General features: G+C 48.1%; 2 protein-coding genes across 2 annotated transcripts in view; one reads left to right on the top strand and one right to left on the bottom strand.

Moving 5' to 3' along the window:
* LOC144132375 (G2/mitotic-specific cyclin-B2-like) overlaps positions 1 to 24218 on the bottom strand; it is a 48477-nt gene extending 24259 nt beyond the window's left edge. The window contains exons 1-3 of the mRNA XM_077664730.1: positions 24073 to 24218; positions 8311 to 8472; positions 2521 to 2739 (exon numbers count right to left, since the gene is read on the bottom strand). Of these exons, the coding sequence (XP_077520856.1) occupies positions 2521 to 2739; positions 8311 to 8472; positions 24073 to 24102 (411 nt within the window). The 5' untranslated portion in view covers positions 24103 to 24218. The remainder of the gene's footprint in view (positions 1 to 2520; positions 2740 to 8310; positions 8473 to 24072) is intronic.
* A 604-nt stretch (positions 24219 to 24822) lies between these two features.
* Positions 24823 to 27223, top strand: part of Trap1 (TNF receptor associated protein 1) — a 57313-nt gene continuing 54912 nt past the window's right edge. The window contains exon 1 of the mRNA XM_077664729.1: positions 24823 to 25238. Coding sequence (XP_077520855.1) covers positions 25020 to 25238 — 219 coding nt within the window. The 5' untranslated portion in view covers positions 24823 to 25019. The remainder of the gene's footprint in view (positions 25239 to 27223) is intronic.

Genomic DNA, 27223 nt, shown 5'->3' with positions numbered 1-27223 from the left:
AGAGCTTAAGGCCCGCCTCCAATCTACGCCTATCCTTGCCCACTTCGACGAGCAGGCCGACACGGAACTGCACACAGATGCCAGCAATGTGGGCCTCGGTGCGGTGATTGTGCAGTGGCAAGACGGTGTGGAACGCGTGATCGCATACGCAAGTCGCACTTTGTCCCGTTCCGAAGTGAATTATTCCACAACGGAAAAGGAGTGTCTCGCTGTTGTGTGGGCAATCACAAAATTTCGCCCATACCTGTACGGCCGCCCGTTTCGAGTCGTCAGCGATCATCACTCCTTGTGCTGGCTTGCGAACCTCAAAGATCCATCGGGGCGACTTGCACGGTGGAGCCTTCGGTTGCAAGAGTTCGACGTCACCATCGTGTATAAGTCGGGTCGGCAACATAGCGATGCAGACTGTCTCTCCCGAGCTCCTCTTCCGTGCCCACCAGATGAGTCCGACGACGATTCTGCTTTCCTCGGCGCTGTCACCACATCCGACCTTGCCCACCACCAGAGGGCCGACTGCGAACTGCTGCCTCTAATCGAGTACCTCGAAGGAACCGCTCCGTCTCCGCCCAGACTCTTCTCTCGCGGACTTTCGTCGTATTGCTTAATAGATGGAGTCCTCTACAAGAAAAACTACGGCCCGACCGAAACTGCGTATCTCCTCGTTGTCCCAACCGCACTTCGTCAGGAAGTTCTCGCTGCATGCCACGACGACATTTCTTCTGGCCACCTCGGTTTTTCCAGAACATTGGGACGCCTCCGCCACAAGTACTACTGGCCACGGCTTGCTGCGGTCGTCCAACGCTACGTTCGAACCTGCCGTGAGTGTCAACGACGGAAGGTACCACCGACAAAACCGGCCGGCCTTCTGAAGCCAATTGATCCACCGCAAATCCCATTCCAACAAGTCGGCATGGACTTACTGGGCCCATTCCCGGTGTCCTCCATGGGAAACCGGTATATTGTTGTTGCCACGGACTACCTAAGCCGCTATTGTGAAACCAAGGCTCTTCCCCGTGGCACCGCGGCTGAAATTGCACAGTTCTTTGTTCACCACATCGTGCTTCGCCACGGCGCCCCCGTGGTTGTATTAACTGACCGGGGAACCGCGTTTACGTCGGCTCTTACACACGAGGTCCTCCGTCTTAGTGGCACCAGTCATAGAAAAACTACTGCTTACCATCCTCAAACGAATGGACTTACTGAGAGGCTGAACAAGACCATCACAGATATGATGTCTATGTATGTCGACGCTGACCATCGCAACTGGGACGAAATACTCCCCTACGTCACGTTTGCGTACAACACCGCCCTCCAAGAAACGACGCGCTTCACCCCCTTCCGTTTGGTGTATGGCCGAGATGCCCTGACCATGCTTGACGCCATGCTGCTCCCGGATTGTACCCCCTCGTCTGCCCCAGGCGCTGACCAATTCGTTCGCGATGCAGAAGCCGCTCGCCACCTTGCTCGACAACGCATTCGCCACCAGCAGACAACTGACGCCCGGCGTTACAACCTCCGCCACAGGGAGGTGATTTACCAACCCGGCGAGCACGTCTGGGTATGGAGCCCTATACGTGTGCGCGGTCGCTCTGAAAAGCTTCTGCGGCGCTACTTCGGTCCCTACGAGGTGCTACGTCAACTCAGCGATGTGAACTATGAAGTGTACCCGCAAGGAGTTGTCCGGTCTTCTCGCCCGCCCAAGTCTGAAGTCGTCCACGTGTCCCGCATGAAACCGTATTACGCCCGTTAGCCCCTCCCGGAGTTCACATTCAGTGCTGCCGCCACACGCCATCGCACTTTCGGTGTCTCCACACTCTTTATCCCCCTTGCCGGAGGCATCGAGGCGATGCCTCTTGAAAGGAGGGGGGCAATGCCACACTGCGAGCGCCGCCATGCGGCCGAGCGGCATGTCTGGGCTCGTGTGGGAGCGAAGAAGAGGACGTTCCCGTTCGAACGCGCGCTGCTGGGGTTTTCTGGCCTTCGGATTAACAAAAGCCCTTTCTTTCGTGCCGCCCTACGTTTGTCGGCGACAATATCATAGTCAAATTATGTTGGACATGATTTTTGTCCAAATCGAAGGAGGTCAAATTTCAGGGGTAGGTCAAATTTTGGGAAAGATTCAGGCCAAATTTAGAGACACTACTGCATTGGCCATAGTAAAGTATGCTTCAGCATCTGACAAACCTGTTGCTATGAAATTGCCAAGTCAGAAACCCACTTCAATGTCCTGAAACTAGTTTTGCATTGAGCAGAGGTATCTCTAATATATGATGTTTGTGAAGTGTGTAGTCAAATCCGACTGTTTCGGGGCAGGTTTCGCCACAACGAAATTTTTTGTGAATCCCATCAGTTTCGTTGTAGTGAGGTTTGACTGCAAGTAACCAACATCATGGCCTTCATCTACAGACAAATCCGCCTATGTAGGCAGACCTTGCGCAAACAAACTAGCCAACAAGATTGAACAGCAGCACACTGCTCCCCACAGAAAGAGAGGCCCCAAGGCAGGAGCAAAGTGCACACCTCGAGCGAGGCCATGTAGTCAAAGATGTCCTGCGCATACTCCGAGCACAGCTGGGGCTCGTGGCTGTCTGCGGCATCAATGTCCGGCACACCAGGCGGCAGCAGAGAAGCCGAGTAAGAGGTCGTAATGGCAGGCTGCACCTTTGCTTTCTCATCGCTGATGCTCGCCTTCTGAAAGCTCTGGGAGAGGGTGGCCACATCATCTGTCTTGGAAGACACCTGCACACATTTCAGGTGGCCTTCAAACGCTGCTGAAACACTGCATACAAGACTAACTAAACACTGGGACAAAGAATACACACTTCAACAACGACACTAACCAGCAAGACCAGGAAGAATCGTGCAGTGAGCATACGACGGCACCAAGTAGCACAACCATTAAAACAGTCCACGTTTGTAAAGCCCCGCATGGACCACTCATTCTCGGGCTGTTCGAACCTTTCGACCACTTAATCACATGTTCGCATGCTGATCTTCGCAAGCCTTCGTCCCTTTTACAAAACAGCACAAAGGAGCTTTACTAACCGTCTCCTTTAATCGTTTCACACTTAAAGTAACGTTGCGGACGTGACATGCAAAATCACATCACTCAGCCACTTATCACTCTCTTCGAAGCCTCTGCGAAGGCTTAGACAAAAACATGGAACGTGCAAGATGACAAACTTGGCATTGCATATCATGGATGAGGCAGGCAGGCATTGAGTTACTGAATGCTCTTGTTACAACTTATTCACAGTGAACTACTTTTGGGGCATGGATGTAGTCAGTGACTAGGTGTGACAGCCGTGTGTCTCCCTCTCCGTGGCATGTCACTCCTGCTTCTGAAGGTCTTGACGGGCTGGAGAGAAATCTGATAAGTAAAACTAAGAGCAGGCTGTTGCCAGTCACGGTAGTTGCACTTTGTACCATATCTAAGTAATTTGCACACTATTTTTCCTTTAAATTAAGGCTTCAAAGAGGGGATGCACAAATCACTCAAAAATTTTGTGAAAGCCTTAAAGGGACACTGAGGAGAAATTGAAGTTGGCTTGTATCGATAGAATACCAGCTCCTGATCACAAAAACGCCACTCTTACTGAAAACAAAGCTCTTGTAAGGTAGAAAACAGCAAGAACCAAAATACAGGTATCGCCACCACAGGCCAATCTCGCAAGTACAAGCGTGGTGACGCCATAAGGAAAGAGACACCACCTTGGAGGAATTTTCCATCCTACTTGGTTTCGCGAATCTCTGAGGCCGACAAAGGTAGGCTGCGCAGATCAATATTGAAGTAAGTTTTGTTTTAAAACCAATAGTGCACTTTTATCACACAAGGAAGGCAGGCAAAAAACAACCTGAATGTTGGAAGCAAAGAAAACCGATGCTTGGCGGCGCCACAGGTGGCCAGGAGAGTTTCGATTTGTTATGGCGCTTCGCGTCTATGAGCTTTGCGTGCCCCGTGGTTTTGTTTTTGACTCGCCTCGATTTACAAGTGCCGAACAGCAGAGGAACTCCAAGTGCCGCTTCAGGTGGTATAGTTAACCTTTGAAGGAGCCTGATAAGGCTTGTCAGATGATCGCCACGGTCGATGAAAAGCTCTGATGGCACGATGGTCGGTGATCGTACAAGGCATCACTTGTGTATTCGCACGCTCGCCCGGCGAAACATTCCCGGCTCTGCCAGTCAGCTTTAAACTACTTAACGGAAATCGTTTATTAGGGACGGGAGACAAGGTACAAAGCAGTTAAGAAAAATTGCTGATGGCCTAGCTCTGTTAGGCCAGGATATACCTAGCGAAAGCGCGGAGATTTCTGCATAAGAAGAGTGCATTCACTAGATGCGCCTTCAGTGATGGCTGTAACTTGAGCAGTCGTGACGGAGTGGTAGCGTCTCCGCCTCAAACGCCGAAGGCCCTGGTTTGATTCCAAACCTCGGCATAGGATTTCTTTTCTTTTATTCATTGAGTGGGCGGGGGGGGTTCCAGTGGCTCCCATAGATGCCGCCGCCGAATACGTTGGTTAGCGGTTAAGCGCAGGCGCTGTTAAGGCGCATTTATGCTGCGGCGAGGCACGCGCGCGCGCGCTGCACGGTGAAGTCACGTCGGTTAAAGCGAGACCCTCTATACTCAAACTGCGCTTGACCGCCAAAGCGTTCGGCGGCTTCGGCGCACTCTGACCGCACTGGCGGGGAGACTTCGAGCATATCTCTATTTCGCGCCGAGTGCGCCAGCCGCAGCCGGCCCGGCCAGACTGATTTGGCTCTGCGGCGAGGTGCGCGTTGTGACGTAATTCAATAGTTTCGGCAGTTTGGCGGAGCTGTTCTTTTCGAGCTCGGCTAATTTAATCCATTCACAGTACATATCTGAAGGTACATGCAAGTGGGCGAGAGAGCCCGATCCAGTGGACCCGTTGGATCTAGCAGAAACCGTTGAAAAGTCGTGCGCCGGCTTTAGTTTCAAGCCGCCGACTTTAAACCCGACCGCCCTTGAGCACCCATCCGTTTTTTTGTGGCAAAAAATAACTTGGCCCTTGCAACCGTGGGAGACCTCGACGCCGCCTGCTGCGCCGTGCAACTGCACCGCTCAAGGAATCATAATCCGCTGGCCTGGCCCCTTGCGACTCCCCGCACTGGGGTTATGATATTTAGTTTGCAACGGCTGCTCTCTGAGGAAGGGGGAAACGACCCGCCGGCGCCTAACCTAACCGTGCTCCCTCAAAAGCATCGCGCGCTCTGTGGGGCGGAGGTCGCTGAAATGCAGTCCGGAATTTTTGCGAGAACTACGTCATCTGGTTCGGGAACGGGTTCCATCGCAACGCTGGCAAGACGCTGGTGCAAATGTGAACAGAGCGACGGTAGTGACCCCCGATAGATGCCTTCAACGTGCGGCGGCGGTAGCTTTCATTTCAGCAGCCGCTATACCACACCGCTAGCGGCCAGAAATCACGGAGTCTCCGTTTACGTCACGTTTCACGTCACTGTTCTGTGGCGTCATAGGAGTTCTCCGTGTCGTCATAAGAGTTCTCGAGTTTGAATCGGAGCAGCGGGAAAAACTTTTTAAACTTGGAATCCAAATTTCTTTGAAATAAATGCATCTTTCGCTCCCGGACAAGCGGCAACAAAGCCATGAAATGCCGAACTATTAGATTTTGCTCACAAAAAAAATTTGATAGGGTTCTCCTCAGTGTCCCTTTAAAAAACTCTGCAAACAAGGCCCTAATGTGCAATATGTACTGTATATTGCCGCCTATATGTCGACCTCCCAACTTTCACCCCTTGCTGCCCAAAGAAAGCAGACTCCAAATAGAGTCCCTCCTGTCCTGCCCTTACGTTGTGTAGTTCCCCGCAAGAGGATGGAATGACAGTGCGTATGCAGCTGAAAGCAATAAATGTGCATTGATACCATTGCAAAGCCAGCAGTCCAAATTAAGGCAAAAGCAGTAAAACACTGCCTCTGCATGCAGCCCGGCCAACAAGTGGCAAACCGAACAGCAAACTGTTCGATAGTCTCTCGAACCTATTATTACCTTGTGTTTGGCACTCTTTGGCCTTAGATGCCCTTACACCAAAAAAAACCTAGCATTATCATCATCGATAGTTTCAAATTCTGATGCCCGCAACTGTTCATCGGGGAAACTGACCGCTAGTGTGAACGAGCTGGGTAAAGTAAGTGATTCATTCCCTTGCCACTTGCATCTTTCCAAGTGGTGGCTCTGCCGCACCAATCTTCCCAAGCCTGCCCATTGCATGCACCCATGTGCATGCTGGTGGTCTGGCACAGCACAGCACTCAAAATATGACAGCAAAGGTCTTTTTTCTTCTCAACCCACGTAATTAGGAGTGCACAAACTGCACGAATAAATGGGTACTTTCTGGGCACAGACATAGGCAACAAGAAGTGGATAGCCTTGGCAGCATTGCAGGCTATGCATAAAACAATGTAGGTGCATGCATCAGGCTCTTATTCAGGTGAGGATACACCTCTTGGGACAACAGTGAAAGGAGGCAGTGCTCATACATTGTCCACTGTTGACTATGCAAACACTTCTCCACAAGCACGGCAAAGTTGGGCAAGGAGAATGCACACCAGAAATGACACGGGACAAGCGCGTGGTTTTCCTGAACAAGAGTTTGTCAGCTGGATCACCCCACAGTTAAGACAGATCTGTTCACTACAAGATTCAGCACACTTGAAAATCGTTCACAGTATAGCCACTCTCCTGAAGTTGTGTCAATGCAGGAAAGCTTTAATGACCAGTTGTGCAATTTTATCTCTGCTGGCTTCCTCCGCGTCACTGTAGCTGCGGTGGTTGAAACGCTGCTGCAAACGATAAAAGGCAAAGTGCGACAAAGGGTTGAAACCAGCCCAAAGTGATACCAGCGATGATGCCGCATGTCCATAAGGTGTTTCACAACATGAATGTGGCCGACAAGTACAATGTGCCCATTGTGTTTACAGCACTGTTCAAACTGGCAAAACTATACCCCGGCATCACACACAAAACAAAGAGCCAAGAAAAGTGGTGGATAAAAAAAAAGCACACCAGACCTTTTGTGGAATGCACTGCCAAAGTGGTCTACCAGACACAACAACTTGTGGGAAAGTATGGAGGCCAGACTGGACACTGCGTGAATGATCATGCATGGAAGTATGAACTATCCTAATTGAAGGGGGAGGGCTCTAATTTACCTAAGCATTGTAGCGTCTCCAAAATGTGTCCTTGCCGTGCGCATTTCCAGCGTGCCCTCCACACCACAGGATGACCATAGTAAATTCCTGTGTGCTGCGGGCCTATTTCGCTCGTGTTTTCATTATGTGGGCTTACAACGGGCCAGCCAGCATGATATGCAACATGAATGCATTCACGAAGGATAACACGCATTGCCTTAGAATTTTGTTCTTAAGTAAATACGGAGTTTAGGCGCAGATTGCTCGCATTTTGTCATAATGTAGCAGCTCTTAACAGGATTTGCCTTTTGGTGCAGCAATCATATCACTGTAAAATGCAACAAAATCATCTGTGGCAGAAAAAACCGTGGGGTTGCATGACCCATCCTAATTTGCAATTCTCCTGGGTCACTCGAGAGCAAATCTGTAAACCAGTCAGTTACCAACCTGCTTCAACAGGTGCCAAAGATTTTTAAGAAATTTATTCTGCCTTCAACCCAAATCCCTTATTACGATCACACTTTATCAAAGAATCAGGTCCTCTGGACGTGCAAGAACCAGCAGATTTACGTACTAATTGCATTTTAAAATTGTTCTCTTTAGTATGCACCCCCTGTTTACTAATGAGAGCCTTTTTAACCAGACTAGATAGCATACCACACAACAGGATTGTACAATAAATCTATCCCGACTACTTTCTCATTTATCTCAACACTATTCTCAAACATTCCCAAACGAAACTTAAAAAGCTGAAGTGTTGAGAGAGGTAGAAAAGAAGTGTGCTACCTGCAATTACCTATGGTAGAGGACCCTGGCGCAGGCCCTTCATTTTTAGTCTCATAGTATCGTATCCTGTAAGTGAACTAGGTCCAAATTATACAATTTGTTAAATTGAAATAATAAAAACCTGCAATTGAGAATATCTGCTTCATGGAGCTCATTTTCATGATGAAAACAGGTAGTAGTTTGTAGTTAGAAAAATTCATCCTGGTTCAGGGATCGTACCCAGGACCACCGCCTGTCTGGGCTCTACCAACTTAGTGATCTAGGGCACCAATCGGATGGTAGGGCAAGGTGTTGATCAATATTATGCCAAAATAAAAAATGTGTGGTCGTCACGCCACAACCAAGAAGATTAGTCCCACCTTTGGAGCGAGAGCCCTGTTTGGCTGCCGGAGTGGTGGCCTCTGGAATAGCTGGCCCACCGTGGACTTCTGGCTAGCGGCCGGCTTCTTGGCAGCCACCTGGTTCTCCGACTTCTGGATCGCAGCTGGATTCTTGGTGGCCACTAGGTTCTCCGATCCATTCTGCACAACAGCAATGACCAATTAAAGAAGGCATCAACTGGGGCTGCTGGTTATGTGCAATGTTGTAGGCAGCCCCAAAAAAGGTAACTAAATATGCTACGCGTTAAGCTAAAAAAAGGAACGAGTTACTGCCCTACATTACCTAAAAAAAGGTAACTCGTTACCATTACCAAAAAAAGTACTGCATGTTACTTTGCCATTACTCCAAGGCGATAAATTTTAATTGGCGAGTTTTTGCTGCAAGCACTCACGATAATATTATAAACCTCACATTTGACATAAAACTTCTAGGCCAAATAACGATTTTAGCCGAAATCTTGATTTAACCAGAATACTTTGCAAAATGTGCAGGAGCTTAGCAATGATATAGGCACAGTGCGCATCTAACTCAGGAGCGACACACGCACCACTAGCGGCGGCGCATGCGGCAGTGAGCAAAGCAGAATTCTGCGGTACGCCAGTTGAGGTTATAGCACTAATGGACGTTTTAAAGAGTGCAAGAAATTGTTCTCCTGTTGGCTGCAACAGCACTTACCACAGTTCACATGGGACCCAGTTTTACATGCATCTTCCCGACCAAAAGCTCGCACGGAAACATCGTTTTCATTCTAGAACGCAAGTCTCGCTTTTACTTCCATTACGGTTCCGTATTGCACATCTGGCCCTGTGAAATATCTCGCAAAGATAACAGCTTTCTCTGTCTTCTAAATTTTGGGGTCAGCAGAAAAGTGTGCCTGGAAAAAAAAAAAAAAAGTCTACTGCGCTCGGTCATAAATCATACGCAAGCACTTCTACCAAGCACAATATGTGTGCCTTGCCATGCGGCTGCTGAAAAACACTTTTTCTTTTTGCTTTTTTTTCTAAGCAGTGCGTACTTTCATGAATGTACTTTACATTTTTGGCTTTCGGATAATAGCGAAAAGGGCAATGCAGGATGTTTGTAGTTGTCACGCGGCATGCTACCGGCCATTATGTCACGTCAAACAACTGTAATCTGTGTAATTATTAGTTTAAGACTGCCCACCTTAGTTGTAGCTATGCGCTGAATCTTCTTTCCAATGAACTTTGTTCTTGGCGCTTATGGAGCGCTCTGCCAGGTTCTCTGGAGCTACTATGACATGTTTTTGATAATTTCTGCTGCTGCATCTGACAGACAGATGTATTCAGCAGACATACGTTTTACAACCTTACACAAAGTACACAAAGCTCTCATAAAAATTACGTTTCTTCCGTCTCAAAGTTGAGTCGTTCAGCAGTGTCTCACAGCCGTGGCCATAGGGCCATGGTTGCTTGTCCAATTCAAACAGTTCTGTTGTGCCCTTTTGATAGTTTTTGCTAGTAGGGAAGTCTTCGCTTTCTCCATCGCGATTTGCCATTTATCTAAACACGCAATGTAGGATGCCATGAGATAAATTAACCTCACACACATGAAATGTAAAAGGCTTTCTCTGTTCGCGAGAAAAGGATTTCATGAGGACTTTTAATACGTTCTAGCTAGCTTGATTTGGCCACCTTTAAAAATTTTGGGTACACTTTTCTGCAGCTCTATTCCCCACACTAGAGGGTTACTAGCTTTTGACAGTGTGTTGCTCAGCTCCAAAAAGCTGCCTCAGCAGAGTCATGTTTGCATTTTCCTACAACGCCTGCCCTGCAGATGCAGTTTGCTTCAACCAGGTGCCTGGTCGGTCACAGCTATGCAAGAAAGAGGAACCGTGAAAACTTGAACAAGCGGACAAACTAGTATTCCTTCAAGCTGATCCATTTCGAGGACGCACAGAAGCATGTCTGCACGATGCACCGGGCCGACACTTTACGCCCATCTACTGCCAAAATTTCTTTCACGTCTTGAACGTGGCAGGATTAAAAAAGCTTGCCTTTTGCCAAGCTTCCTCCCCGAAAAAACTTGTCAGCACAAAGGCAAACGGAACCAGACTTCTATAAGCAGCGGCGCGCAAGTGCCTGTTGCCATACAATCACAGAAACCCGTCTGCTACGGCACGGAGCCATCTCACTCGGGACGCCAAACTGGCTGTTGGTGGCGCCGAACGCAGCGCCGCTGGTGGAGGTGCCTGGACGGTGCACGGTACGCATAGTGGCCTAAACCCTGTGGCAAATGGTGACTCCATTTTCTGAATGTGACATTAAACACAAAATGACACGTTCATCATCAATTCTAACTTCACACACAAAAACATCGCCGAACTCTCAACAAGTTTACAGTAATTCTGAAAAATGATGTTCCAAAATGCTCGGCATACTTCCACTCTTTAGAGAGTTGTGTGTGCGAGTGGTCTTGGAAGGGGAGCTAGATGAAGGCAAGTGTGTGAATGCGTGCTCGTTCATGTGTTTCGTGCTTAATGGTTATTTGCCTTTTGTAATTAAGCGCGTCGTCAAGGGCAGGCGTTTTCTGGCATGCAGTAAGGGTCGTCGAGAGCACCTACACACTGTTTATTTGGAACATCATTTTAGGTGTGCTGCGCTTTATTTTTAAAAAAAAGGGTGTGGAAGGGGGGGACAACTGGAATAAAAAGTAGCTAGTAATGAGTATGTTAATTACCGCAAAAAGTAACGCGCTACCGGCAACCGCCATTACTTGTAAAGTGTTACTGCCAACACTAGTTGCGTGGCAAGAACACAGTCACAAATACAGCGCCACCACTGGCAGCTGTTTCTCCTTGCAATGCCCTACTGCACGGCCACGCATACAACTAGAACATCCAGGGCCGCATTACCAGGTTGGGGCTCTACTGTGCAGAGGTGGGCATCCTCACGAGGGCAAGCCCTCATGAGGGCGTCCTCACCCTCACCTCATGGGGATTTCACTCTGTGAGGGGAGGATTGGCACAAGAAAATTCGTGAGGACGAGGGTGAGGGAGGAAAGACATGATGAGGTGAGGGAGGGCAAGATGCACGGTCTGAGGGTGAGGTTGATGGCTCGAACCGGACTCCAGACTACCGTATTTCGATTGTGCAGCCTGTTATGAATTCACGTTTTAAAGCGTTAGTTCTTAGGGTGAAGGTTCCCGGGGAAGACGTAGTTTCTGCAGTCTGGAGGTACACGATCGAGGCGAACAAGAAAGGCGGGGAGCCGAACATCTCGAGAACGTCGCAGGGATGTACTGACAATGCTATGTCGTAAAAAGCACCCTTCTAAAAAAGGCCATTTTTATAAATTATGTAAAGATTTAGATGAAACACTCTGTATAGTGCGCTAACAAGTAGGGACTGGTCGGGCCGTGCAGGTAGCTGCCGGTCCAACGAGAACAGTGGTACCGCAGTCAGCATTTTCATTATCAGCCCAGAGTCTGTCGGATCATCAGAGTGCAGAGAAAAGCATGTAGTAATTATACCGTTATTGAGCCCAAATGCTGCATTATAGCGACCCGTTTGATTTTCAAGTGGCATGAATAATGTTTTGTAGCGAAAGCTACGTTAGCCACGAACTCGCAGTTTTGCCATGCTTGCATTCCCACCGTGGTCGCACCGCACCACGTGACAACTAGCCAGACAACCAGACTAACCTGGAATTGCAATCATGATTAACCAAGGATAACCAAGCTATGCCTTAGCTTTTGCTGCGTACACTCTGACATAGCAGAGCTAAGCCACTGCCAATTTTTATTTAAAGCGACAGCATATGAGCTGCACTGCAGCGGAAAGCCGACATCGCACTGGGGGAAGACACTAAAGAAATAAAAAAACTTCATAGCTGGGTGAGCGGGATCCGAACCCGTAGAAGTGCTGAAAATCAGTTCCGCTAGCCGCTGCTTTGGACTACTATGCCATCGCCACAGCTTCTATTAATCATCTGTTTATTACATTGAAAATATATTCTATTTACATTAACTAAATTATTTACAAATCTTTTAGGAAATGCCACGAAACACATCGCAAAAACACAAAGCAGCAGAGTACTAGATGGTAGGTAAGGCTGAGCACGTCACCAAGAGGCAATGCCACTCAGATTTAAAGTGAGTCTGTTCATATAGTACTTTCACTGAGATGAACGATCAGCTGGGAGAAATCTTCACATCCTGCCTGTATGAACTGCCAAGCTCTTGAGCTGTGCTTGCAATGTTGTCGTCTGTCACGTACCCGTGTTCACGTGTGCTAAACTGCCAGTCTTTCACGCTGTAGGTTGAAAGCGTGGTCTTTATCATCTTCCGTGCGAGCGCGTGGAAGCGTCATCAGACGATCGTGCAGCAAATCGCACGAAATGGCGGGAGATTAGAAGCAGTGAAATTCAGAATACCCTGTGCTATCGCAATGTCATCGGGTAATGGTAATCCGCCTTTTTCACGACGCAACTGCGCATGCGCCCATCCCCTGGCGGCGGTGTCGCGAAACATATTGGAAGGGTCGCTCGCTCCACTCGAGACCGGTCGTGGAAGTGTAAATAAACCGGCTTCCTACGCGGGGTGCGTTGCTGCAGCCGTCGGGCGTTCAGCGCGACGCATTTGGTGATACCTACGAAATGTGTTGCATACGGCAGCAATGCCCAATATGTAAAGGGAAGTAAACTCGGATTTTTTTCGCTTTCCGAGCGCTTCCCGGGACAGCCTTCGACGCGAAGCGTGGCTAAAAGCAGTTCGCCGGCTCGGCGATCGTGCCGCCCTTGGGCACCGTCAAGCACGTCAAGACTGTGCGGGAATCACTTTGTGACAGGTACGGACGAGGTACTGTGTTTAAATGCGTGTGCAGTCTATCACGAAGTGTTTTATTCATGGGCAGGAAGGCCTCGAATGTCACCGAGGCATCCAGACTTCGTTCCGACGGTTTTTGCTTTCTCAAGCAAGAAGGCCCAATGGGCAAGTGCTGTGAGCCGTTTTCAACGTGCGATGGAGCGGGCAACGAAAAAGAAGCTACGAGAGCATTCATGCATGGTGCTAAAATTTTGTCATAATCTCCTATAGAAATTTCCTTGTTTATGCCATACACCCTGGCCAATCCCCCCGTGTGGGTATGTGCCATGTATTAAGAAGCAGAAGAAGGTGCGTTATGCGTGTGTTCGAATCATATACATGATGAAGAGCTCTGCGTGGTATCGCCGGAATGGATTAATGTGCGCCTCTCGCGCTTGTCTTAATGGACGCGCATGCTTGTTTAACCTATGCAGCGGTGTGTTGTGGGAAAATACAGTGAAATTCTAGCAGAGCTGCTTTGTTGCGAGTACGCTTGTGCTTTTATAGCTCGTGTAGCTATTCTGTAGCGCTTGAGCACAACGATTTCTTGTGAAAACTGTTGGCCCCAGTCGTTTTCTGTACTACAGCGTGCACGATGTAGTATCCACCTTTCATGAATGGCAAGCATATACAGCGGAAAACGCCAACCTCACTGATCGGGGATATTTCATTGAACATTATGTTCCGAATGTAGCCTTCATCTCTGAAGCGGCGGCCCTTGCTAGCTGGTGTTCGCATCGCATGCCGGATGATCGGAGATACTGAAGAATTTGCTTTTCAGTGGGCACTACAGCCTGCCTCGGACTTCGCACCAAGCCATCAGTCAACCCTAGAAATCCTCCAGGTACCAGGTGCTGCCCAGGACACGCCATCGTTGACAGATTCCAACAAAACGTGCTCCGCAGCGGCACTCAGTCCGGCCGGGTTGGGCGCGCAGTACCCTACCAGTGAGCTTCCAACGTTGTACGCGAGGTGGCAGCACAGGAAAATGAAAAAGGCAGACTAAGAGGCCTACAAACTTTCCTTGTTCAGAGTCTATTCTGCGCTCAGCACTTATTGTAATTGTTGTGGTAAATGTTACTGCATTGTTTTCTAAATATTCTTGGCATGCATTAGTTTCTGTACAAATACCACAACGTGCTGACTCATTTTAGCAATGCATATAGATAACAATAAAATGCTACAAGTGCAGCGCTTATGTATGCACGCAGTGCGCGCCAGAAGGAAAGGCAGAGTGATATTTTGTAGCTCAACTCGTAACTGTCTCTGTTTTGTCTCACGTATTAGCTCTAACAATAAACACACATGTGCATGGACACGCACAATATAAGGATCTAGCCTCTCGCCCGATAGTGACTTGAGGGCTTGTCTTATATGCTTATTACTCAGTAGTATTGGCAGAAGCTGCCGACTGCAAAAAAAAAACTCGAGTTTTAAAACGACTGTCCATGAGTGTGAGGCGATGATGTGAGGACGAGGGCGAGGGAGGGCCAGCAAATTTTCCAAAGTGAGGATGAGGGTGAAGGAGGGCCGGATAACTTTTCAAAAATGAGGGCTTGGGTGAGAGGGCCATGGTTCCAAAAATGAGGGTGAGGGAGGAAAAGTAAAAATGAGGGAATTTGCCCACCTCTGCTACTGTGCCATGGGGGAGGAGAGTTACACAAATCAGATTTTGAACATATCTATAACCCCTTAACCACCAAATCAATGCCCACAAAATGTACCCAAATCCCCAAATTTTTTTAGTAATATTTTCCGTGCAATTCTGACTGAATTATTCATTTGTGGTCAAAATTTAAAAAAAATTGCTGGTGGTTTAGCTCTGGTTAACCTTGGCCGAAAGCCAAAAGCTGCACCTGCCTGGTTATGTTTTGGTCGCGCGACTGGCGGTCTCCACGGCAGGCGTCGCATCGAACACACCCAACATTAGGCTGAATGCATCAAAGTATGCCGGTGTTTTACGCAGAACCCACTTTGATGTCCTGAACATGCAATGCTAGCAGATGCTTTCTGCTTGACCGAAGGTCAAGTTTAAAAGCCAAGGTCAATGTCGAAGTCGAGATAGTTGGTGTAACTAGCTGGTGTTGCTGCTGTAGTTGACATGTGTCGAACCTGACTACCACCAGCTATGCTTATGGTTTGCCCTCTAGGTACATTCAAGGTCAAACTTGCGGCCCCAGTGACCTCTAGCTACATTCAAGGTTAAACTAGTGGCCCCACTGACCTCTAGCTACATTCAAGGTTAAACTAGTGGCCCCACTGACCTCTAGCTACATTCAAGGTTAAACTTGCAGCCCCACTGATGGCTCGAAAAGCTGGCTTAGCGAAGCTGTTCGCTTCAAAACTGCTCTTGACAGTGGCTTTCCCTCGGTGCATGCCATAGTAATGGTTTACAACATACTAAAATTCACTGCATTTGATCTGATACAATGCAACACTGTAACGTGCATAGACGCTGCTTCGTCGTAACACAAAGGTTTTATCATTAGTAGCTGTAACGTGCACTAACCAGCACGTCAGTCGTCGCACAAACGAAGTTAGTCACTGTCGAAAGCTTATTCTAGATTGTCAGCAACGCTGATGACAGAACTGCTCAGAGAAGAAGCTTTATCCTCGGACATCACCGTCACCAGCATTCATGTGCAATGCCATTATGCAATGACTTATGTTTAAAACGCAAGCTAAAGATTCGAAACGCATTTTTTCACAGAAATCTGCCACCTTCTAGTGCTGAAAATTCCAGGTGATGCAATTGCAAGCTGTAATTTGACAGTGGGAGCAATGTATCATCGGGCCGGTCAAGCGTCTCGTCATTGGTGATCTTGGTACAATCTCCCACGACTAGTACACCTTGGGGTTGGCAATGAAAGGGTTACACTCGGACAAGGTTAATGTCGGAAGAACGATGCCTAACCTACTGTGTAATCTTTTAGAACCCTTTGTAAATACTTTGGAGCGCCTGTCTGCCATAATTCATCAAGAATTTTGGGATTTTCCAGTGTTCGGTAAATTTTTCTCGGAAAACCATCTTTAAAAATGGCAAATTTTGCAAGTGATAATATTAGATTATCTAAACCACTGTCATGCTTTTGTCATGTCAGCAATCTCTGTCATGACTCGCAAGTTTCACGCACAATGTCGCTGCCACACGGCCGCCTCCAGAACTGCCGGAGAGCTGGTACCGGCGGAAGGCGTACAGCTTGGACTGATGTCTCCCGCCTAACTTCTGTACTGTTATTTGTGTCGCGTAACGCTTTTAGTGTGTTACTGTGTTTTGAACGCTGTTTTCACACAGCAATGGCAATATGCTAAAGGTGCACTAAAGAGGAATCTGAAATTTTTTTTATCGCGGGAACTCTGCCCACATGTTCCGAGCATTCTTAGAAACTTCGAATTATTGTCCTGTGCGGCCAATTTCCCTAATTTAAATCTGGTTAAACGTCTCGGCTCCCACCTTTTTTTGAACTCAACGCTAAAGGTAGGAGGAGTTAACCAACGCGTGGAGTGCCTTTCAGCCAGTCCGGTGGCGGCTTCACTTATTTTTTAGGTTTCTTTGAATAAATAATTTCACTTGTAGACAACATAGCTGCAAATTAGGCCCGCAGAAATAAAAATACGTGTGGACTCTGATTTATGTATCACTCCGCCGCTGGCAGAGCGGCAAGCCGCCACGGGACTGGCCCAAAGGCACTCCACTCGTCCGGTCAAAGGAGAAAGAAAGCTGCATACTTCTCTCGAATTGTAAGCTCAGGAAGGACTGGATAATCAATTTAATTAAAATGTCAATGTGGGCAAGCCGGTTAATCATGAAATTTAAAGCAGCGCGTTTAAACAGGGAAGACGAAGAAACACTCAAACGTCAGCACAAGCGTTGTAGCTGTCCAGTTGGATATGTTCTTTCAATCGTCCTTGTTCTTGCACGTGGCTTTAAATTTGCTGCATAATCAAGCTTTGCACTGGAAAACCTCCAAGTCTGTGGCTGCTTTTAGTGCGCATTTCTGCCCCAATTATTTTCTCGTGTACCACTGGTGAGCAATGATCTCGGCTGATGTATATTGTGAACTGCTCGTGAAGGATTTTTCAGCAGCGACCACTTGACTGTACAGGTATATTTTTGAGAAATAAAGCATGTTTCCTGCACAATTCAGTTTATGCAATGCTTGCAATCAGTAGTTGAAGCGCACTAAATATGGATTTTGTTTAACTTCAAGGCAAAGTGGAGCTACAACAGGGAAATTTGTGGCACCGAGGAAGCAGTAGCATGGTTCCTCTTTAAATCTGGTGCTATCTACTTCGCATGTCAAGCGATCGCTGTTGAATAATATATGTATCAAGGCTTGCTCATGCATGACTGACGTCAGTAAAAATAGTTGCCTGCCTGAAATGCTCCAAAATAAATGAGCAGGAGTCAAATGCACACTGCAGACAGTCATTGCTACTTTGTATTGCTTTCTTGTGCCTAGAGCACGATTTTTTATGTTATGCTTGTCTAAGCAACTAAATGAGACTGCATATGCGCTGAAATTGGATAAAAAACTGGGCCACTGATTGCGAATATCTTGGAACACTGGAGTCTGCGAGTAGCATGGATAGAATAAAAGCCAGAAATTTTCTGGGTATCAGTGTTTTCTCTTGGCGCACACGTCCTCGCCGCCTTTCTTCCCTTGATTAGAGTCATCGCGGTACGTGTCGCACCTGCCCCCTTCATGTTGTCAGCAGCAGAATATTTTGCCCACAAGACCAGCCACAATTACGTCGGGCAGTTTCTATCGCCCGTGTGGTGCCTACGCACAGAAAGCTTCTACGCTGACTGATATCATGTACATCTTCGAGCCACAGCACAAGACAGGACCTGCATTGAGAGCTCCTTCACCTATAAGCACCACATTGGCACGAACATTTTAATGCAGCCTCAGGTAGCGCAGCACAGCACAAGGCTAGCGTGGCCCCCAGATCATCTCTTGGGCAGCCATGTTGGATTATCAGTTTTTTTAAAACAGAACAGCGTGCACTTTGACAGGGACTACGAGGAAGCCACGACACAGACGGGCGCTGATTTGCAACTGATGTTTATTGCTTGGAACGAGGCATATATACAGTTCCAACAAAAAGAAGAAAACACAGCCATTCATAGATTCAAGTCATTCAAACATGCTGCACAAAACAGGGACGATAACTGAGATCATTTCCACCCCGCTAAAAATACCAGTTCTTTGGGACCAATCGATGAAGAGGGGCTGCTGACGTAGGAGTCTTTTGACCAGGCGATGTGCGCTGCTTCAATTATTTAATGTGTTAGTTGGTTACTGTGCTTGCATAAAACTTGTGTGCGAGTGAAGTCAGGGCGGCAAGCTTTGCTGTCACAGTCTCTACAGTGGATGCCGAGATGCCCTTTTACATTGTTATGCACATTGTTGTGCTCCTTCAGGCGTTCATTGAGGCATCTCCCCTTCTGACCTACATAAAGCATGCCACATGACAACACCACCTTCTTCACAGGAGACGAATTGATTTTCATGATTGATGTTCTCTAGGAACGAAATCGGTATTAACCATTTTGCACATCTTTCCAAGCTTATCCGGAGCCGAAAAAATGACTGACACGTGCTCTATTTGCTATCTTTTTTAGTCTGTGGGAGAAATGATGAATGTAAGGCACAACAGTGGTTTTTTATTTTTCCTTTCGCGTCAACGAGTCCACCCGTTCCCCTTTTCTGTTTTTGCTCAAACTACTAAGAATAGATTCTGACGCTGACACTAGCAACTGCTTGGGATAACACACCTTTATGAGCCGATCAGTTTTGTGAAAGAAGCTATCTTGCATGGAGTGCATGCAAGATTTGTTAAGCGCATTGTGAAAGCATGATTTCGCCACGGCACTTTTAACCAGCTTAGAATGAGATGACGTAAAGGGGAGCAATGGCTTGCTGCTTTGTGGCTCGTAAGACCTACACGTGTGAAGGTGCATTAATCTGAGTTTGATATCTAAAAATCGGATGATACGATTCTTTGGCATTTCAGTAGTTACCGATTTCGTTCCTAGAGTGTGCGACATCAACCATGAAAATCAATTCGTCTCCTGTGAAGAAGGTGTAGTTTATGCCATTCCCTTGTCATGTGGCAAGCTTTATGTAGGTCAGATGGGGAGATGCCTCAATGAACACCTGAAGGAGCACAACAACGTGCTATAACACTGTAAAAAGGCATCTCGGCATCCACTGTAGGGACTGACAGCAAAACTCCCCCTCTTTATCGATTGGTCCCAAAGAACTGGCATTTTTAGCAGGGGGGGGGGGGGGGGGGGGGGGGAATGATGATCTCGGTTATCGTCCCTGTTCTGTGCAGTATGTTTGAATGACTTGAATCTATGAATGGTTGTGTTTTCTTCTTTTTGTTGGAACTTTATATATGCCTCATTCCAAGCAATGAACATCAGTTGCAAGTCAGCGCTCGTCTGTGTCGTGTCTTCCTCGTAGTCCCTGTCAAAGTGCGCGCTGTTCTGTTTTAAAATGACTTACCGACTCGCCCAAGCATCCGTTTTAACAGATTATCAGTGGCATCCCCTATAGGACAGAAACTTGTGAATACCAGACAGAGCACCGCTGCCACAAGTCATGCCACGAACGATTGCACGCGCCACGCGAAGCATGAACAGCCTGTTTTCATGAGCAACAACGCTCGTGAAGACCGAGAGAGGTAAGCCATGAGAAGACCGCTTGCACCTCTGAATGCACCCCCCTTAACTCCCTCACACCGCGGGTTGTACTGTCTAAGCCGCAGCGGACAGTGAACCTGCCCGCTCAATGCGACCGCGCGCTTTGTAGGCCCATGATGACAAAGATGAGCTCAAGTGGCAGCCATGAAGAGCCCGTCCGATTGACTCCATTTAAATCTAAGATTGCGCCTTTCACAGTGGCGAAGGATCGGTTGGTTGAGACAGAGATGCCAATTCGCATCTATATCAAGCCGAAAAAACGAATTTTCGGTCAAAACACAATCTCTACAGTATTGCTGGCATATATTTCTGTCCAAAATAGAACTTCTAGACTCCACAGAGTCCAAAATATTAGATGTGAAAAAGTACACGTCACTATGAGAGGTGTGACTGTTCCTCAGAGCGGTCTGAAATACCGTGCAAGTCTGAATTATTGGAGACCGAAAAGCCGGGCGGCTGCTGTGCTAACTCCGCTACTGACTACCCTCAACTATGACTATTGGCTGACCCTGCGATGTCATGAGGCTTTTGTGTCCATGCCAGGTTTGCAGCTGTACTGGGCTTCTGATGCTCTTATATTAATAAGGATACACCAGGTGATGAATCAAAGTTGAGAATTTCCATGACGACCTTGTTGCTGTGTCCATCCCATTGAAACATGTGCTTCTGCTGTTGCTACTGCTGCACATACTAGTTCCCATTGCCTATAGCTTGTAACCCCAGCAAGTCATTTTCCTTTCTAGCAACATGAGTGCAGCTTACACTGAGAGTGTACCGGCAGTGTAATGCAAAGGGATGAATGGAACCAATGGTGCAACATTAGAAGCCACCTTCCAGATTCGGCAGCTAAGTCCTCACCCTCCAGTTTGTTCAGTCTGCATGTTGCCGGAGTCAAGAGATCTCATGGCTACGATGTAATGGGCCCACAAAGCGGCTAAAACCGGAAACTAGGTTTCAGCCCTAGCACCAGGCATGCAACTTTTCGTGCCAGTCAGCAGTTTGTAGCATCAACTTACCTAAATGACATTAGGAACAGTCATCGATTGCCAAATATTTTGTCAACTTAAACCACCATTTCGTGTCTCAGATTTTGCTGTAGAAACCAGCTCAATCAGTAAATTTAATCTTGTTACACTTTACAAACACGTAGATGTGGTCCAAAAGTAAACAAAGATAGGCCCACTCCCAAAAAAATTATCATTCATGTCAACAGATTTGTTTTAAAAAAATGCTCGCTTTACTGACAGCAAATTTCCAGCCCCAGTTAGGGGGCACAACAATAGTATCGTGTGGCTCCCTTGATGGTGAGAAGTGAGATCATCTGTCACAGGCTGACTCAATCGAGACTCATTTAGGTGTGCCTTGTGCTACTTATTTTGGGATGGTGTCAACTTTGTCTTTGTGGAAAGCAGTACCGAGTTTGTGTGCAGAGAGCTACTACTGTTTACGAAATGCAAAAGGCCACGAAGCGCCTGTGAAAATTTTACTGTTTCCCAGGTAAGTGGTATGGAATGCACAGGCACATAGTGTGGGTCACAACGGTCCATAAATGTATACAGGTGTAACCTCTTCGGCAACATCAGTGATTTTCCCATTCATATCAGGTAGCAGAGCCATTCCTAATAGCCACACCTCCAAGATCAACACGAAGACAGGCTTATATTCCCTGAATGGAAGAGGATTGCACACAAAAGTTCGACGCTTTGAGTAGCTAGGTCTAAATGAACACTATAGGGCCACACTTCACTACACTACTGGACAGTAGGAAGCATAACTATACAGTTAATATGAAATGATGCTAGCTCCACAAGAGACCTATGTACCAGGTATCCATGACAACTGGAGTGGAATTGCTTGACATGGTTACATACCCAGAACAATGATTTAACAAAGACCCAGAAATCTTAACACGACGAACCTAAAAATAGACAGTCATTCAGGGCCCCCCAAAAATCTCAAAACAGGTGCTTAAGTACCTAAAAGAGAACAGAACTCTACAACGAGAATTCACTTCGACGTTTTCCATCACGTGCCCAGAACTGCTGTTGCCAGTTTGTGATGTGTGCACAGGCATCTGCCATGGTACCAGAGTTACGCTGTGCAGAGCACAAGGGCCACACAAAACGCACAAGGTTATGCCAAAACAGAGGTGCAGCCACCCAGCAATATTTGTGGACAAAAACCAGCACACAAGAAGATGCCTAGGCAAGGCAAGCGACAACAGGGTCAAGCGACAACAGGGTCAAGCGAAGGGACGTAGCGACAGTGTCCTGCATCCACTTCTGGCTGCTTGATGCAATGAATACACGTCTGGCTCTCTAGCAGCACATGCTAGCAATAGCCCATACTACACAGCTCAGAGAAGCAAGCCAAGATGATGGAAAAGGTACGAGGGCAAAATTTAAACCTGACTGTGTGCAGAGAAAGGAAGGCTCACCACGCAAGAGCTTTACATAGCAAGGGGAGGCCACACTAAAAGATTAGGAAGAATGCGAAAATTCGCGCAGCTTTCCCCAGCTATGCAAACACCAACAGGTCCACGCTAAAACTATAGTTAAGCTAAGAGCTTTACAGACCCCAACTGCAGCTGGATGCACAGACAGGCGGCAGACTTGCACTGACAGAAAGTAATGTTGCAGCTGCTTCTGGCAGCTTTCAATTAAAAAAAATTTTTAATTGAGGGGGATTGAACACAGTGCAGTGTCACACGGGCTATGAGGGATGCCATAGTGGAAGGCTCCAGATTAATTTAGACCACCTGGAGTTGAGTTCATTTTTAATTTTAATTGCCTTGACAAGAACATAGCAGGACCATAGCTTAAAAGTCACCGAAAACAAATTCAGCACTTCCGTTGGTGTACTTTTTATACTCCCCCTATTTTTTTCACCACTTTCCTCATGCCACAGCTATGCAGCCAAATTCAGTTTTTGGTGTAAGAATTTCATTTTGCACACATTCTTCTCTGAGCGCCTCCCACCTAGCTGCATGCACTAGCGAACCAAAGCCCTGTGGTACGATCTGCAACTGCACACATGACATGTCATATGCTTGTGCAAACAAGTTCACGAAGAACTACTTATTTGTTTTCACGGACACAAGTACCAGTGAAGCCTTGTTTCACCAGTTCCTCCAGGTGTGCCACCTGTCGCGCCCGTGATTGGGATGGGCTGAATAAATTTCCAGTGACCTTCGGCTGGGCACGAATTTTCAGAAGGTGGAAACAAAACGGCGCAACAGTGGCGTAAAAGTGCGAGTGATCAGTTTCACTGGCCAAGTACAAACAAATTGACACAGCAAGCCCGAGAGCACCGAAGAAATTGATACTCAGCTGACAACCACCATCACCAAGATTTAAAGGGAATCCTAATTATCAACACACGGCAGCCAACAAACTGGCAAAGCCGTTTTGACACGACGGGTACCTGCCACGTCCACCTGGGGTAGTACTAGAGTCACCAACATTGCAGCTGCACAGTTGAGCGCCATTTTATGCAGAAATCCAGCAGGCTCCTGTCTTTACAGTCATCTAAATACGATAACTGCATTAGAAATGAAACGGCTGCTGCAGCTGACCACCGCCAAGCACGGGCCCAGGGCGCGTGCAGTCCGAACGCATTCACGAGGCCTACGCAGGCGCAGCCAACGAACGGCGATTCGGCAACCGTCAACGGCACAGGGTGGAACCGAATGAACAACCAAGCAACACGCGTGCTTCGACAAACGCAAAATCACTTGCACGTGACAACGCAGTATTTAAACTACAACGAGCCAGTCAGCTTGGGCGGCAGAACGTCAACTACTGACGCTCGGCGCTAGTGTTGGCCTTCCAGGCAAAACAAAACGAAAGTACCCGCGTTCCATTAGTAGCGACGAGTGAGCTGAAGGTGTTTGAGCCGACAAAAGGGTAGTCGACGGTAGCGAACACTGACGCGGCCCAGCCGGTGTTCAGTAACGCCTCCGTCAGACGTCACTTGTCTGGAGTCCCACGTCCGATACTGCATTCGCAGTGTTCACACCGCAAGAGAAAAAACAGCGTTATTGCCACGGCCAGCGGAATCTATGACCGGCGCTTCTCAAAGCCGGCGTCGCGTTCACAACGGACGAAAATGACGGCGCAACGGCCCTCGACGAACAAGGGTTACCGTTTCCCTTCGGCGGCAGGCTCTGAATTCGCCTTATGCGCTGCTGTACAGGTCACTCACCCATCGTGCCGAGCGTCCAAAAGTCGCCATGTCCGTGTCTTGTCGTAATGTTTCGGTCTAACGTCCAGCGCCCGCAGCCGTGATCCTCTCACGCTCTCGGACTGCTCGTGCACTCTTCGAAAGTGCCGCTGACGCTCCTGATGCTGCCTTCCCAGAAGGCAATGTTCGTGTCACGTGACATTTATTGCGACAATGTTGATGATGATGACAATGAGGAACAATTAACCAAGCGGCGGTACAAAACGTATGCATGATTCACACACATAGAGCTACTACTATTCACACATGTAGATAAAGGGAAGCTTGCTACATTTATTACAGATTCACCGATATAATTTACGTGCTCAACTCAGCACCTACGCTAGGGCAGCTCGATCGAGGTGCTGCGATCAGACCAGACACCATAGAGCTGCAACCACTGCAACGCAAGTGGATGTAGCATGTAGCAGAGTTCAGTTCTCGCCACCGTGTTTCTTGCATCAGAGCGAGTGCAGTGGCATTGTGGGTAGCGACGTCCTACCATGCAATACCTTCTTTTTGGAAGGATCGGGCGCCCGATGCGCTATCCAAAGTGAAGAACACACGTCGCAGTCACCGTTCGTTTGATGAAACCGAAATCAACGTTCCTATATGGCTTGCTCTAGTAAAATGTTGACTGAAACAGCATCAAGAAAAATTAAAATAAAGCGCACTAACGTTGACCTATAGCTAGGTCTAGGTTAAGAAAGAAAAAGGAAGAAACATATCGCCAATTCATAGGCGTTTGGTGCCCCGACGCACAACGCACTTCAGAGCAATCCACTCGAGCGCACTAGACAAGTCTCTCTATGTGGCTTCTAGCTGCTCTATTACCACGTGCTCGACGACCATAGTGCTCTGCTGCCGGCACACGCTTCCAGCGGTGGCCGGCCTATTTACCGAGTGATCTACATTGTCGCAGACCCGCTATGATGGCCGGCCGCGTGCTGTGCTCGCGTGCGCTTGTAGCGGCGGCCGGACGCTGGCCCGGCGGCGCCCGGCCGGCTCGGCGGATGCTCGGCAGCGCGCCGCTGCTCCGGCGCCCCTTGGCTCGTCTGCCCGCGACGGGCAGGCGAAGCGCCGTGTGCGCTGCGCGGCCGTACTCCACGCAGCCGGAGTCCAAGGAAGATCTGCACACCATCATCAAGGCAAGGGGCCCAGCTGTCCTGGGAACAGTCCGTGTCCAACTCGGGGGAGGGGGGCAAGGATGCTCAGTGGAACGCGTGCAGAGCAAATCGATTGCTCCAGCTGAGACCACTGGGTCAAGTAAATGCAGGTGGATTGAAAAGCTGGTTGTGCTAGGGAGAGAACATCAGCATAGCTTTCCTGGCTCCCTTCAAATGTTTCCAAGTGCTCAGTTGCTTGATGAGGAATTTCTTTAGACTCGGTCTGTGCGCACGACGTCGTGATCTTGATCCGGAAAAGGTATGCGCACGATGCGACCTTAGTGCCATCAGCGGCGGTGGCGGCGCGTGCTCGACGAAGGCTGTTCGGGTTCGGCTGCCGGCTGTGGAGCCCGTGCCCCCTACTCCGGCGCCAAACATGGCTCACGGACGGTCGCGAAGACCGCTTTCTCGTCGCAGTCACGTTTACTCAAATCGGCGGCCGGACGGCTCGGCGTTGTGTGCCTCTACCGCTGCCCATGCTGGCGATATATACTGATCGATCGCGGGTGCGGTCAGCGCCGTGATGGTCGCCCGCTTCCTTGTGCACATCGAATTTTCCTTTGCAAACATAATCGGCCGCAGCAGCAGCGGACTTACGAAAGCCGGATACATGCAAATTGAGTTTGGACCCCCCCGGGCACGTACAGGAGTTTGGGGTACGACTTATTATGCCACACACTGCACTTTTACTTAATGGAAAGAAATAATTATTACTGTTCCTTCTGATAATTTTCCGGAAAATTGTAGCTATACTTTACCACTGTTTCCTCGCATGCCTATGCTTTTTCATTGCGAACTACTAGAACTTATGTGACAGTCTTCAAAACTTAGCAGTACTTCACACGGCTCCACGATTCCAGGCAGGCAGCCACTTCACCGAACAGAGAATGTAGCACTGCTAGAAAAAGTTATAAGCTGCTGTCGTACAGTCTATGACTGCTGTTAAACGTGATAAGGAGCACCAACCTAAGATCGAGTTCCGCGCGCGAGTCAGCCCGACGACGATTAGGGTCGGGGTATATTACTGTTGTAAGGCGTGTCAGTTCTGACTCTGAGCAATACGGCACGAGCACGGCGTTGCGGCGGCCGAGCCAAACATTCTTCAACAGCAAAGGGATGTCAGTTAATTCTGATTCGGGCAATACGGCACGAGCACGGCGTTGTGCTTTTCAGCGCAACTGTCACGATTCTCGCTGCCAGCAATTCGGGTACACCCGTAAAAGCGGAAAAGAATTGCCACCGCACATCGCTTTATTTACAGATTGCAACGCCAGCAGCAGCTCACGACGGCGCGCCAAGCAGTAGTACGTCCGGCCGCCGATTTTAATCGAGTAGTCGCGGCGGCCGGCGACCGAGCCGAACAGCCTTCGTCGAGCACGCGCCGCCACCGCCGCTGAGGGCGCAAAGGTCGCGTCGTGTGCATACCTTTTCCGGTTCAAGATCACGACGTCGTGCGCACAGACCGAGTCCTTTCTTTATGAACGAGCCTAAATGCTGTTTTGATATGCTTTCACTAGCATTTCCTCTCATTTCTTCAACCTATAGGTTTACTTTAATGCGTGTAAATCAATGCAGAGTGCAGAGTACTGTATGGACACTTCATTAGTCACAAGCCTGGAATGTATTTCATAACACTGCTCCATTTGTGCGAAAATTGATGGTACAATGCAAATAACGATCTTTTTCAATCCACAGGAAGGAATTTCGGTTATTCCCAGCTGCTCAAATTTTTTCATCTTTGCAGTTGTCCTAATTTTTAGGGCTTTATCGTGTGGTATATGAGGTAATTGTTGATACAGCTTTCAGAACATCTAGATAATTAACTGTCAAAATATTAAAGCTAAAAGTTGCACATCTGTTCTTAAAGTGTCAGACTAAACAATACTGAACTTCTTTCTACAACGTCGCAATGGGCTGTCCGTTCAAGCAAAGTGATTCTCGTGAGGATGTCTGTTAACCATCCTCTG

This window comes from Amblyomma americanum, chromosome 5, assembly GCF_052857255.1.
Source record: "Amblyomma americanum isolate KBUSLIRL-KWMA chromosome 5, ASM5285725v1, whole genome shotgun sequence".
In the NCBI taxonomy this organism is placed as follows: domain Eukaryota; kingdom Metazoa; phylum Arthropoda; class Arachnida; order Ixodida; family Ixodidae; genus Amblyomma; species Amblyomma americanum.
Note: the sequence above shows the minus strand (reverse complement) of the source record. Positions and strands in the feature narration are given on the sequence as shown.